The following is a 14254-nucleotide window of genomic DNA, read 5'->3' as shown; positions in this document are numbered from 1 at the left end:
ACCCCTCTTTCAGTCCAACCTGATATATATACTGGTAGTAAAACAGGGAAGGGAAGAAGATAAGGCAAGTATAAGAGGCTAAGGTCAGCTCTAGGGACACAGAAGGGCTTCAGCCATTGTGCTGGGATTTTAAAGTTCTGGAAGGAGTTTCTAAGGCCCTTGTGGGAAGAGGCCATAGCTCATTACCCCCCTCACCTCAGTCTACCCAACAAGGAAATGTTTCCCACCTCACTCCATGCCAGTCCATCTTCTACCTTATTCTCAGAGACCAATGCTCTGACTTGGGCTCATGTAATTGGTGAAAGGTGTATATACCAGGGAGTGGTCCCACCATCCTGGGAACTCCCATGGCCATTGCACATGACCAAAGACACTATTGGATGTGAGGGGGGGTAGTGGTGTGAGACCCAGGTTGCAGTTTTGGAGCCTTCAACTAAGTGGTCAGTCCCCTGAATCAGGGCTCTAGTTCTCCCTTTCTCCTCCCCACAAAGCACCTGCTTACACAAAGTCAGACATCTAGACTGGAACAAGCCTAGCTTTAATTAAGATTTCCAGATGGAGGTCCTGGGTCCTTAGTGTGCATAATGGTGAAAGTGTTTACATCACTGGGTCCATTTATGTAGTTGCACATGCATATAAGGTTTGAGGGAATGTCTCTTTTGTCCCCTAGAATAAGCTAGCTCATGATTGCAGGAGAGCCCCATACCTCTTCCATTCCTACTGGCCAACCCAAGACCTATAGGATAAATAGAAGAGGAGGATGGGGGCAGGGGAGCTTTTGGGAGTGAGTGAAGCCGTGGCAATGATGGGAAAAAGGAAGGGTGACTAAAGAACAACATGTGGAGTGGAACATGGAGCATACAGGAGCAGAGGGAGACCTGCGGCATGTGAGACACAGTGTGAAACACATGGGTAGTAGGGTGCTAAGGAACCTGGAGGAGTCATAGGTCATCTCTTTCTCCATATCCAGCAGCCACTACCCTTAGTCTCCAGGGCTGAGGGCTGAAAATGATCTTCATCGAGCCAAAGGCAGGAAGAGAGGGACAGGGCAGGGCCCTGGGGTTGGGTCTCCCACCTAGATAGGAAGTTTCCTCAGAGGAAATATGCCAGCAGCAGAACCAGGGCTGCAACCAGGGTAAGTACAAGGAAGAAGATGGAGGTAACCCAGTACCCCTTCTTCTGGGTACGAACATGGACTGGAGCCTCAGCCGGAATGATGTTGGTTAGGTTCAGCATATAGCCAAGAGTCCAGCCGATGTCTGTCTCTGAAGCCTGGCCAAGGGACAGAGGGGAGTTAGAGCAGAGGTCATGGCTAGGAACCCTTATGCTGGCAGAGTTTCTTATCTTAACCTAAAACCTTTGTGTGCCTCAGATATATTATTACTAAGAGGTTTCTCATTGCCACTTGACGCTGGGGCCATTAATTCACATTGAATAGTTCTTTGCAAAATTTTTATTTCTGTCCTTATGCTTCTACAAATTAGTTCTAGGAATATGGCTACCCCCATTTTACAATGAGAAAACAGAGACTCAGAGAAGTCGTAATGGCTAATTCAGGATCAGATTTCAATCCAGATCCTCTGACTCCAAATCCAACTTTTTTTTTCACTACAAAATAGGGATGCATCTTGAAGGAAAACACTGAAGAAATGAACCAAATTGGGGGCACCTCAGAATTCTAGGGACTCCTGGTTTGTCTAACTTGGGCTGAACCAAAGAGGCATTATCTTACTTAAAAGAAAGGACCTGGGCTCAGATCTTGATTCTGCGATTTATAACCTTTGTGACCTTGGACAAGTTACTTCTCATGTAGGAGTTCTCATTTCCTCATCAAATGTAAGCAGGGAACAGATAACCTCTTAGGTCTCTTTCTGTTCTAAATATAGGACCTCTGGACTCAGGGCATCCCCAGCTCCTCCTTCCTGTCAACCAGAAAGTCTCACTTCCTTCTTCATTTCTGTGGATCAGAAGTGCCCTCCCACTTGCCAGCTGTTCTTATGTTTACTGTTTGTGTTTGTTGCTTCTTGGTCTCCTAGTTAAAAGCTGTTTGAGAAACTAACTTTGAAGGACTCGTTCGTGATGAGGAACATCTATTGCTTCCAGAGAAAAAACCAATGGAGTCTGAATTCAGACCAAAGCATACAATAGTTCACTTTCTTCCTTCATTTTTTTGTCTGAATTTTTTTCCACAGAAACATCAATATAGAAACTTTAACTTTTGTCTTAGTAAGTCCAGACTCAAGGGTTGTTTGCATATTTCACTTCAGGTCATGTGGGGGAAGCAGATGGGGAGAAGAGAGAGAAGGGGGGTGAGGGAGGGGATGACAGGAAAGCTTCATAGAGTTGGACTTTGGACACCCTCTCCTTTTCATTCACATGGGATTCCCTAGGCTCCTCCTGAAGGCCCTTTCGGAAAGAATGTGTGGGTTTCCCTCCTGTTTCCTCACAGAGTTTGGGCTTCCTCTGGGCCCAACTTCCTGCCTAACACTTTTGTCCCAGACCAATGCCAGTCAACTAGATATGGGCAGGAAGGGGCCAGGAGGGGAGCGGAGGAAGGGGGGAGGGTGGTACTAGGTGAATTTTCCATGCAAAAATAACCCACAAGAAAACCATAATTCCTGTGGATTCAATGGTCATATTGACACTGATGATTCTCAGATTTCCTTATCCAGCCTTAACCTCTCTGCTGACCTCTAGACTCATACTTCTAACTGCCTATTGGGCATCTCAAACTGGATATTCCATAGACATCTTAAGCTCAAAGTGTCCCAAAACTGAACTTATTATCTTTCCCTGAAAATCCTACCCTCTTCCTAACTACCCGGTGACCACTGAAGATACCATTATCCTCCCAGTCACCTAAGTTCCCAGTCTAGGCTTCATCCTTGACTTTTTTACTCTCCCTCCTTCCCCAGGCTCCAATCTGTTGCCAAGGTCTGTTGATGTTAACTTAGGAACCACTCTCACATACACATCCTTCTCTCTTCTGACCCTACCACCATCTAGGCCCCTCAGGAATGGACTATTGCAAGAGAACGCTGATTTATCTACCCTACCACAGGCCTCTCCCAACTCCAGTTCACCCCACTCTCAATTGTCAAAGTGGTTTTCTTAAAATGCAGGTACTGTTTTACCCCCTACTCAATCAACTCTATGGTTCCAGACACCTTCAGGAGCAAATAGAAAATCGTCTGTTTAGCATTCAAAGCCCTTCAGAGCCTCACCTGTACAGTCTGTTCACATCTTATGCTCTACCCTCCCTTCAATCTAGGACACTGACCTTCTTGCTGCTCCTCAAACAAGATTCTGACCATTTCCTGACTCTGGGTATTTTCTTTTTGAAACCAGGTCCTCCTGACTCCAGGCCTGGCTTTCTATTTACTGAGCCACCCAGCTGACCCTCTCTGGGCATTTTCACTGGCTATTCCCCCACACCTGGAATGCTCTCTCTTCAAATCTTAGCCTCCTGGCTTCCCTGATGTCCCAGTGAAAATTTCACCCTTCATAGAAAGTCTTTTCCAACCAACTCTCCTCAGTGTTAGTGCCTTCCCTCTGTTGATTTTTCCCAATTTATTCTATATGTAGCTTGTCAAACACAGTCATTTACATGTTCTCTCCCCTGTGAGACTGGAAGCAGGAATCTGAGGGCAGGAACTGTCTTTTGTTTGTCTTTGTATTCTCAGTGCTTAGCACAGTGCCTGACAGATAGTAAGGGCTTGAGAAATGTTTATTGACTGACTGATTGACGGTCATTTTCAGATCATCCAGAAGGCCAAATATTGGTGGAAAATGAAAATAATCTAATGTGGCTTTTGGTGAGTATAAGAAAGGAGTATAATCAGGGTTCAAAACCATCATCCTGGTTCCTTCATATGTGAAAAGAAAAAGAATACACTTGTAAGTCATGTAGTTCCCTACCTGTTTGCTCCCCTAAGTAAGGAATTTAAAAGGATCATTCAGAAAACCGTTCAAGATTCCAGCCTCCCATCCCATATGGTGGGAGGTCAAGCTTACTGTTGTCCCACCCTCATCCTAGTGACTCATACTCACTTTCTGTTGGAAAATGATGGAGGTCCAGCTCTTCTCGGAGAACTTGTAGCCTTCCAGGAGGAGTATGAGGATATAGTTGGCATTAGCACAGTAATCCTGAAGCCACTGCAAATTCTGTTTGGGGTAACTGGCAGTCACCTGAGGGTGAATGTACAGGGACATCTGGGAGCCTGTTCCCAGGTGGGGAGTGCCACCTGTTGCCTGTCCCTTTCATGGACAAGCAGCCACAAGGCTTAATGTTACCCTGATCTTTCTAACTCTGCCCTGGATACCCAAATTCTCCATCTTAAAATGGAAAACATTAAATAGAGCCAAGCCAATTTTCAGCTGACTGAAAGAATACAGGTTGAAACAGGCTGAGTGCCCTGATGCTAATAATTCTGCATTGTCTAATGACTATTCAGATTCCAAATCTGGGAATTCAAGGTTGTTCACAATCTGATCCCACTATGCAACAGGAATGAGAGACTTCAAATTAATCTTATGGCTAACAAGGACTCCCTAAATGGCTAAGCCCAACCATCAATCTAAGGCCTCTGCCATTGAGGCTCAGCACCACATCTTTGACCCAATTCTAACCACCCTTCCCAACAACTGGGCAGGATGCCCTGTGAAGCCCCCTGGAACTTGAATCCCATCTGTATTCATTCCTGAGCTCACATCTGTCCAATTCCGGCTGCAGTAATGCTCAATGATGTTCAGGACTTCCACCAGAGATTGGCCTGAGGTGATGTTGAGGAAGGCAAAGGTGTAGTAGAAGGCTGAGAAAGCCTGAAGGACAAGATCAGAGAAGGTCAACAACAAGATAGGGGCATCTCTCTGATATCTTCCTCCCTTTCTCGGGAATGCTCTTGAATTTACATTAGTGGTTCCCTATTATCTATTAAGTGTTAGAATTTATTCTTCATATACCATGTTAATTCCTACACATATTGGGGAGAATTACTGTGGATTTTTTCATCTGAGATCTAGGTCAGAGATACCTTCTAGTCTACTGCTTTTTGCATTTTCTTTGTCCTTGGGAATCCCAAGGAATGTAAGCTCAGAGGTACACAGCTAGGAAGTGTCCAAGGTCAGATTTGAGCTCAGGACTTTCGGATTCCAGATGGGCTTTCTCTCCACTGAGTGCTCTAGCTGCTAAATGCTTTTCAAGTGACTGAGTGACCTCACCTAGCTCTTTGCTTTGTAACATTCTAATGTGTTTATCATATACTTTTAACAAGAATACAATAAAACATTATTACATTATCCTGTAACATTAACAATAATACATTTATATCGTACCTTTGTAGTGTTTTTAGTATATAGTTTTCCTCCCATAAGAGGCAGATATTAGGGGGGGAAATTTTGGACTGAACACGCAATTTCATTGATATAGAGAACTCTCAGTAAGATTTCCTCTGATGAGGCAAGTCCGGCACCATCTCTGCCTGAGGCTTTGAGAAGTTATAACTTGTCTAGGGTTATGTAGCCAGTAGGATCAGAGGCAGCCTTGAAGCCAGGACTCCTCAGCAGCTCTCTATCCTGGATATTACGATGCCTCTCAGTAAAAAATCTTCTCCCAATTTTATCAAAGAGGAAGCTAAGGTTTGGAGAGATCAACTGATTGGCTCATACTGCCAATAAAGAGCCTGAGGGTGGCTTGGAGCCTTGGATTCCTGACTTCAAGTGCAGCATTCTATTGTTTAGAATATAGAATAGAATTTATTCTGTTCTAGAAGTTCAGTGCATCCCCAGCTTCTCATCGGCCATTCATGCCATTTATGTGCATGGTGTGTACCCTCCCACCACCATACTGTGAGCTCCCCAGAGGCAGGGACTGTGTCTCACTAAAACTTTCTATTTTGCTCACTGTATTATACTTTCCTGCTGATGGCAGACGTTGTCCTGTCCCAATCTGAGGATCCCTTGAGATCACCCCCATTCCTGCCAGCATTCCTGCCATTCCTTCCACTGCCCCCAACACACCAGCCCCTGACCCCCAAGGGCCCTGCCTTACAAAAAACTGGCCGTTCACGTCAGGCTGGTAGGTACCATTGAAGGCGCAGGAATGGTGGGGGCCACAGGCAGTAAAATTGAAGATGGCTCTGATGGCCTGCCGGCACTTAGTGACATTGCCTGTGCCCACCAGTATCATCTCCTGGTTCAAGTTGACACCACTTGGCTGCAAGTAGGCTGTGCAGGGACTGTCATAGATAGATTGTGCCGTCACTTTCTCCTCAAAGCCCTTGTGAAAACAGGGATGCTGGATCCGACCAGGGGTGCCCTGGGACTCCTTGAGGACATGCAGAATAATAGGGGGGGGGAGGAAATATGGCTCCATTGGGCCTCATGTTAGGGTGGGGGAATACTCAAAGCAATAAGTTCAGTCACCTTATCTCTCCTCCCATCTGTCCCTGATTGCTCAATGACCCAATCTCATGTTCTGGCTCCAACATACCTCAATAGGCATCTCCCAATGAAACCCACTTAGAATCTCATATCACCACCTGTTTCTAGGCCTTTATTTTTGCTTCTACTCCTGCACCATTCTTAGAAGTCCAGTTAAAACTTCACTTCTCTAGAAAACTTCCCTGACTCTCACCTCCATCCCAAAATGACCCCTCTTTCCTCCTCAGTTGGTAATCTGCATCACAATTCAACATTCTTTTTTAAGACAGAAAGGCACGGACTAGGTAAACTGGCTTAAATGGCTTGTCCAGAGTCACACAGTTAGATGTATCTGAGGACAGATTTCAACCCAGGTCCTCCTGACTCCAGGCTTGGCATTCTATCCACTGAGCCACCTAGCGGCTCCACATAGTTCAATATTCTGACATGTTGTTCTTATTTCTCCCTGTAGACATTATGTCTACCTGTCCCCCAAACTCTCAGCTACCCACGTGAAAAGCCTAGGTATACTCCTTGTCTATCTCATAGAATAATAATTTAGGACTGGAAAAGACCTTAGAGGACAACAACTTCCTGATTTCTTAAAGAAAGGAACTGAGGCTCATAGATATCACACAACTAGTAAGGAGCAGAAGTGCATGTTGAATTGAGGATCTCTGACACCAAATCTATCTCTCTGGGAGTTTCAGGTCCCCCAGGGGCAGGCATGGATCTGCTCCTTTTTGGACTTTCCCTAGAGCAGGACTAAGCTCTATTCTTTTTCAGTCTGGGTGAGCTCTTCCTGTCTTCCCTAGACATTCCCAAGGGCAGGGACTGTGTCCTATAATGCTCTTGTGTATAAATTCAGGACTCATTGTAAATATTTATTAAAATTGAATTGATCCGCCAGAATCCGGGGAATGTTGCTCAAGATTATCAAGAAGGGCCATCCTTTGGGATGGCAGGGATTTGGGGTTGTGGGAAGATAGAATGAAGGGTCAGAACTTTACAAGATTCTTCTTAGGATCTGGTGCTATTGCTGGTCAACAGCCTGAAAAATGTTGTCCCCACCCCAATCAATAAATCTTGTGATAGCCTTGCTTACACCCCCTACCCCTCTTATCTATCCATAGTGCCCTCAGTTATGTTCCTCTGCCTCCACTATATCTTAGCCAGATAACCATCACCCCCTTTTACCCTCTCCCCAATCTCCTGGAGTACTCACCTGGGTCAACTTCACGATCACCTGCTTCTGAGCCTGGGCCTGTCCATAGCACAGGTAGCTATGTGTATAGATGGTGTAGTTGAAACCATACAGACGAAAGTGGGAGGCAGTGGTTGGGTCTGCAATGGATCCACTGGGGAAGAAGCTGATCTGGGTTGAAGCTCCTCCCAGGTCCAGGGCCCCAAGCATCTTGGTTGCTGGAGGGTGGATCCAGCCTTTATTCTTGACTGAATACTGTATACACAGAAGCAATGTTAGATTAAGCCCTACGGAAGGCCCATGCCTGGAGTCTTGGTGAACCAGGGGTTCTAAAGGGATAGGGCAATGCTAAGGGGTGTTATCAGAGGAATTAGAGGGGGCACAAGAATGGTCAGGGCTGGGATGTAGGGCAAGGGAGTTCACAGAGACTCAGGAGTTGGGGAGAACCTTAATGAAGGTATCCAGGAGGTAGTTAATAGTGATCCAACCATAGACTCCTTCCTCAGCACCAGAGATGATCCGAGCTCCTCGGAAATCCATGGGGTACTCCTGGATGGTCTTGCTCACCTCAGCCAAGACCTGATTAGCAGCTTTTGGGTCCTGCAGGCTAAAAGCTCAAAAGTCTATCTATATATCTATCAATCAGGTAAGAGACCAGAAAGGTAAAGGGAGAAGAATTTCAGGGGAGAAAGGAGACATGGTTATATGTTAAAAATAAATGTGTCTTGGGCTCCAGGCAGAGGGAGGAGGCTGGAAGCTTGAGAAGACAGGAAGAATCAGGTAGGGTTCAAAGACTTGGAAGGGACCCAAGAGATCATTTGGTTCAGTTTGCCTATTTGTTTAAGGCCACTCAAAGAAGGAGTAGCAGGGCTGAGATGTGAGTCCAGGCAAGCAGAAAAGTTGGATTAGGGATCAGAGGATAAATCAGAGGAGAGGGATACAAGTAGTTCCCCAGAAGTCTCTGGTAGTTGGGGTTCCAGGGAACAAATAGGATCAGAAATGTACAGTTGGAAAGGACCTTAGAGGTCATCTACTCCAACATTCTTTTTACATATAAGGAAACTGAGGTCTATGGAGATTAGGTGATTTTCCCAAGGTCATTCAAATAGTGTCAATGGCAGGATTTGATCCTCCTCTACCTCCAGAACCAGTGATCTTTCCTTTGACCAAGAAGATTCTCAAACCTGTTCTCTCTCCTAAGGGATAGGAAGATTGAGGAGGAGGTACAGGAAGGATGGGATTAGGGGTCCTGGAAAATAGAATAGACAACCCTGGAAGGAAATAGTACCTGAGGATTCTCATCCCTGCTGTGGCCCCCAGGTACACGGGCACCTGGGTCAGTTGTGCTGCTGGGATCAACTCCATTGCTTTATCTAAACATGGCTTCAAGGATTTTCCCGCAGCTTCAGGTTTTTGGGCATAGCTGGAGATGCCATCACCTGCAGGTGGAGTCATGTGGGTGCCAGGATGCCAGGGACAAATGTGGACCAGTTCAGGTGGAGAGGGGAGTGAATGGGAGCAGGGGCAGTGTAGGAGGAGAGAGGCTGAGGGCAAGGGAGGGGTACTCAGGGGCAGAGTGAGAAGAGGCCGATTGGGAGAACAAAAAAAGGTAGGGGTAGTCAAAATGGGGTCCCAAGTACACACTGCCTCACCCGCCCTAGCACAGACCCGTCACATCACAAGTCATGGTCTGGCTGACCACGCCTGTGTCATTCTCCTTGTCCGCTGGCCACTGGTACATGAAGAGGGATGTGTGGGAGGAGCCAGCATCAAACACGAGTCCAAACTGAGGGAGAGATGGGAGAGAAAGGAGGATTTGGGAAGGTCCCAAACAGGAAATTTGGAGATGAGGGGCAGAGATTTGGCAAAATAATGAGGAAACATTTGGGAAGCTCAAGGTAGGGATGTAGATCATCAAGGAAGGAAGATTAGGGTTTAGGGAAGGAGAGATTTAAAGGGGTTCAGGAAAAGGTAGGAGGTTGGTGGAGCTGAAGGTTAAAGGGAAAGAGGCTTAGAGACTCAGGAAAAAAGGTAAAATGGGAGTCAGGATATAGGAGCTCAGGGAGGCAAATTTGGGTCTCAGAGAATTTGGTTACTAAAGAAGAGAAAGAAGAGTTTAGGGAAGGAAATCTTTGATGTTAAATTTAGGGGATTAAGGAGTATGGGGTGGGGTTAGAAAATTTGGAAGGTACGAGCGAGGTGAGACTGAGAAGCTAAGGAGGGCTGCCAGAAGTAATCACCTTGGTTCCTGGTTGAAGGGTGCTTTTAGTGGCCAGGAGGGTCAGCACCAGCGTAACAAGTATGCAGACAGTCAGACCCAGTGTAATGGGGATCACCCAGCGCTTCATATTCAACTGTTCAGTAGCTGTAGATTCTGGAGTTGTAGGGAGGAGCCAGATGAGCCCAGATTCATTTTTTTTTTAGCCTGGAATATCCAGCCTGAGTTACTCTACACAGATACCTATCTCCCAGGGACCGACGGACCAATTCTTCCTTTTTCAGCTCACACACCAAGAATATCTCATCTTGGAGCTTCAGCATCTTCCTCCTCTCTCTACCAGGCAAAGGTTAAGGTCTCTTTCTCAGGGAAGCCCAAGGCCTGATTGCATCTTCCCATAACCAGCACCACCTCCCTTGAGTTATTAACACAGGATGCCATAGGACATATATTCAGGTCATACATACAGCTATTTCCAAAGTCAGGGAAGAAGGCTTTGCCTTAAACCTTTAATAATCTCCCATCTGGGTGTAGGCTGCCTGGCAATTATAGCCCAGCACAAAGCATAGAAATCTGTCTACCTGGGCCTTTCATCCTAGCCTATTCAACTCACAGGCAGAACCATTGTCACCATCTAGACTAGTCAGAGAGGAAGCCACTCCCCATCCACCCTGGTCCTTCTTAGTGGGCCTAGGGTTCAGGAGTCCTGGGAAAAGTTACTCAATTCCACAGACAAATTCAACAGCAATTCAACAAACATTTATGAAGTACCCATTTGTGCCCAGAGTCCTTTGCTAGGCTATGATCCCACCTGGGCAAAATAAGGGAAAAAACCCCAAAGCTCAGGGAGCAAGAGTTTGGCCTGGATCTTGGTGGATAACACTAGAAGAAACCAGAGGTAGAGTATAATATTACACTTCCTGCCTCTTTCCAAGGCCTCTTGGTGAGAATTAAGGTATACCATGAGCAATTCAACACAATGTCTCAGGCCAGAGCCCAGGGAGGAACTCATACACACCACCCATCCTGTCCATAAGCCACTCCTTTGCTAAAACCACAGATTTACCCACAGAGCTTTGGGAATGGGAGGAAAGATGGAGGATAGGGGGAGGATGGATTAATTCCCAGCTCCATGAATGGCATGGTCAGCTCTTAACAATGACCACAGTAAAAAGTAATTTAATTATTTTATGGGAAGTTTCTTGGTTTGAACTAGAAAAATAATTACTTAGAGGAAATGTACCCAATGTTCCCTCCCTATACAAGGAGTACAAATGTTCTTCTCTATATAGGATGATTGCTAAGACCTCAAATCTAAGGAACCTGGTCAAAAATAGGAAATCGGTCTGTGGTTTCTAGACCAGGAGTCCCTGAGGTCAGACCCCCAACCAAAATGTAGCTAAGGAAAGGGATTGGACAGATGATTTCATTGGTATCCAGGTGGTTGGTACCTTCTCTACAACTTGGAATTTAGAAAGTTGCCTTCTTGAGAAAACAGAGAGGTTGTGATTCACATAGGGATGCACAGCTTGTATGTGGCAAAGGCAGACTTGAACCCAGGTCTTCCTAACTTCAAAATCAGTCCTCTATTGACTATGTTGTGCTGCATGCTTAAATTTTTGCAATAACACGAGAGAAAGAAGAATGGAGTCTGGCACTTGTTCCTCCATTCTGATGGATACAGCTGGCCATTAAACTGCCAAAATGCCCAGGAAGGATCTCTAGGGGATGTTTAGAGGTTGGAAAGTCTGGGGCATTCACCTCCCTGACTCCTTTCTGGATGCATCCTGCCATCTAGGGGAATCCAGGCACTTCCCTGTTGTTTGGATGTAGCAGAGAGAGGAGCAACCTACCCCTATGCCAGATCATCTAATTCTCAAGCTCAAAATAATGCCCTGAACTGGCCTTGTCTCAGACTCCTATTTCAAGGTGGAGTTCTCATGAGGGCTTAAATGCCAACTAGCACCCACCCTGACCTAGGCTGATACACTCTAATCGGACTGGAGGAAACCAAGCACAAAGAATAGGAATGGGAGTCTTTAAGACTACACTGCCTCATCTTACCTAGTGTCCAGTTTCACCTAGACTTGTGGTCAACTGTGAGAACCAGCATTAGCCAGATGAACATGGGAACTTCTTAACTGATTTAGGCTTAGAAGAAGTTGGACCACCATCTCATTTCCCTTTCCAGTACTTAGCCCTCCTAGAGTCTGACGGAATTAATTTCCTCATCCTTTTCTTCACTCTCCAACAATTGTTCTCTGGGTTTCCTTTTGTGTCTCCCTAATTTTCTCCCAGATCCTGAAGCAGAGCTTCAGGGAGGCCAGTCAGGTGTGGGGCCCAAGCTGGCCAGCCTCCCTACAGTGTTGGGGCAGATAGAATTCGAAGTCCTCAGCCTTAACAAAAAGGAGCATTCCCCTACTCCATTGCTCTAAGGAACTCCCAGAGATGATTTTTAAAATACCAGCATAATAAGATCCTCCAAGTGAGGGTTGCAGCTACCAAGAGAAGAGATATGGGGCTGGGCCAGGGTTGGCCTATTGCTCTCAGGAAGGGTAAAGGGAGGCTGGGAGGTTTCCTTTATCTCCCCAGGAAACATCATGTTAGATCCTGCATCTTTTAGCTGTTCCTTCACTTTCTCTGTCTTGCCCTATGTTCTTTCACACAGACACATTCCTGACCTACAGGCTTCTCCCCAACACAACTCCATGGCCCAACCTGCCCAGTTCCTTCTGACTCTTTCTTCCCACTCCCCAAGTTCAACCCCTCCATAACCTCCTCTCCACTTGCCCTCTTTCCCCTCCTTTTAGCCTCTGCAACACATGCATGACAGAGGAAGCTCCCTCACTCTCACTTCAGGCCTCATTATCATCATACCACCCAATGGAACCATGGCCAAAGGGAGGGAGATAGGATAGACCAGTGATGGCCAACCTTTTAGAGACTGAATGCTCAAACCACAATCTTCCAAATACATGTGAGCCACCCCCTTACTCCAGACAGGGGAGGGAGGAAGCACTTCCATTGGGCTGTAGGGCAGAGAGGCAGGTGATATGAAAAATGTCCTCAGGCTTGGTGGAGAGGGGGAGGGGAACAGCCTCCTCTGGCACTTGTGCCATGGGTTCACCAACAAGGGTACAGACAGACTAAAGAGTCAGGACTCCAGGGTTCTGGTTCTAGCTCTATGATTAACTCTTGCAATCTCTGGGTATCTCTTTAATATCCCAGACAAGCATCATTTATCCATGGAGTTAGCCCCAAATCACCTCTCTAACATTTTATGAGGGGAGGGGCCAGCAAAGGGGGACTGGGGGTAGGCAACACCACTAGACTTAAAGAGTTTCCTTCTCTCTTTTGATTTAGTTTTCTCTTCCCACAGACAAAGCTCAGTCTACAGAGAGAAGCAGTAAGAAGGACTGCAGTGGGGAAGAAGGGACTTCATTTTCAGACAGTTGAGCAGTGACCCTTTCCCTCTTTCCCCCAGTTTCCTTTGGAAATGGCTGAATCTTCTGGAGAATGACCCTAGAGGAGCTCAACCACGACTTACCTGAGGTCACACTAAGCAGAGGAGTCCTTCCACAATTTCGGTCCAGATCCTTTGAGTTTGAGGGTAGTGTGGCTGGAAGGACAGGACTTTTATGCAATAGAGGCTAAGGTTAGGACAGAGAAGGAACTTTCTAACCGAGGTGGGAAAGGAGATGGAAGAGGGGAAGGAGAGGCTCGAAGCACGTGGTAAAGTCTGGGAAGGAGCCCAGAATCCTGGCTTCTCCACATGCCGTCCATCACCCCGTTTTTTCTCCTCTCTGTGTATAGGAGCAGGGGGAGGGGTGGAAATGACCAGCCTCCATGCAAGGGCCCAGACTAAAAGCAGAGAGTTTCCTCTCTTATCAAAACCAAAGTTCCGTGCCGTCCCCCTTCCCGCACCCAGGCTCGGGTTCCGGCTTGGGCTCGGGCTCCGGTCGAGATTCGGGAGCTTGCGACATTCCCCGACGACCCCAGAAGCCGGAACCAGAGCAGAAGTGTCCTAGACTTCGATTCCTGGGACTTGCCCAAAGGGGGTGTTTGTGGTTCAGAGCTCTCAGCAGGGCTGTGTACCCTCTTCCGTAAACCTGGGTCCCAATCGGAGATAAGCCCGAGGACAGCTCCCGCAGCCGGGAGGAGAACAGTTCAGCCGAGAGGAGCGCGGGAAGACGGAGGATAGGGTACAAAGGGGCTCCTGCAGCCTCAGAAGCCAGTTCCCCCTGCAGTGCCTGCAGTCTCCCCAGGGTCTCCCCATCGATCGACCCTATGTCCCGGTACCTGCAGGATCCGCGCTGGGGTGGGCGCTGCCCGATGTCCTGGAGGCCCCTGGATGAGTGCTGGAGGCGTTTGGGCGGTTTTCCAGAAGGCGGCACCAGCTGCCCCCCCCCCCG

General features: G+C 47.0%; 1 protein-coding gene across 2 annotated transcripts; it reads right to left on the bottom strand.

Annotated features, from left to right (window-relative positions):
* Window positions 1-520: 520 nt before the first annotated feature.
* On the bottom strand, window positions 521-14223 carry LOC100023686 (ectonucleoside triphosphate diphosphohydrolase 8-like). Of its 2 annotated transcripts, none has more exons than XM_007475467.3 (11): window positions 14142-14223; window positions 13390-13461; window positions 9865-9998; window positions 9293-9410; window positions 8913-9063; window positions 8072-8231; window positions 7646-7879; window positions 6050-6325; window positions 4711-4821; window positions 4051-4188; window positions 521-1272 (listed from the first exon to the last, which is right to left on the bottom strand). In XM_007475467.3, exons 3-11 carry the CDS (start codon window positions 9970-9972, stop codon window positions 1093-1095), a joined length of 1476 nt encoding a protein of 491 aa, XP_007475529.2. In that variant the 5' UTR covers window positions 9973-9998; window positions 13390-13461; window positions 14142-14223; the 3' UTR covers window positions 521-1092. The 2 variants fall into 2 exon arrangements, with proteins under 2 accessions (XP_007475529.2, XP_056679225.1); XM_056823247.1 differs by lacking the exon at window positions 521-1272 and adding an exon at window positions 1281-3866.
* Window positions 14224-14254: the final 31 nt, after the last annotated feature.

The sequence above is a fragment of the Monodelphis domestica genome, chromosome 1 (assembly GCF_027887165.1).
Source record: "Monodelphis domestica isolate mMonDom1 chromosome 1, mMonDom1.pri, whole genome shotgun sequence".
NCBI lineage: Eukaryota > Metazoa > Chordata > Mammalia > Didelphimorphia > Didelphidae > Monodelphis > Monodelphis domestica.
This window is presented reverse-complemented; position numbering and strand designations above follow the sequence as displayed.

Excerpts from the sequence above, each read along its gene's own strand:
- LOC100023686 (XM_007475467.3), bottom strand. The coding sequence starts at position 9,972 with ATGAAGCGCTGGGTGATCCCCATTACACTGGGTCTGACTGTCTGCATA. Across the intron at positions 8,232-8,912 it reads GCAGGGATGAGAATCCTCAG|CCTGCAGGACCCAAAAGCTG; the intron begins GTACTATTTCCT and ends TTGAGCTTTTAG. Across the intron at positions 1,273-4,050 it reads CCATCATTTTCCAACAGAAA|GCTTCAGAGACAGACATCGG; the intron begins GTGAGTATGAGT and ends TCCCTTGGCCAG.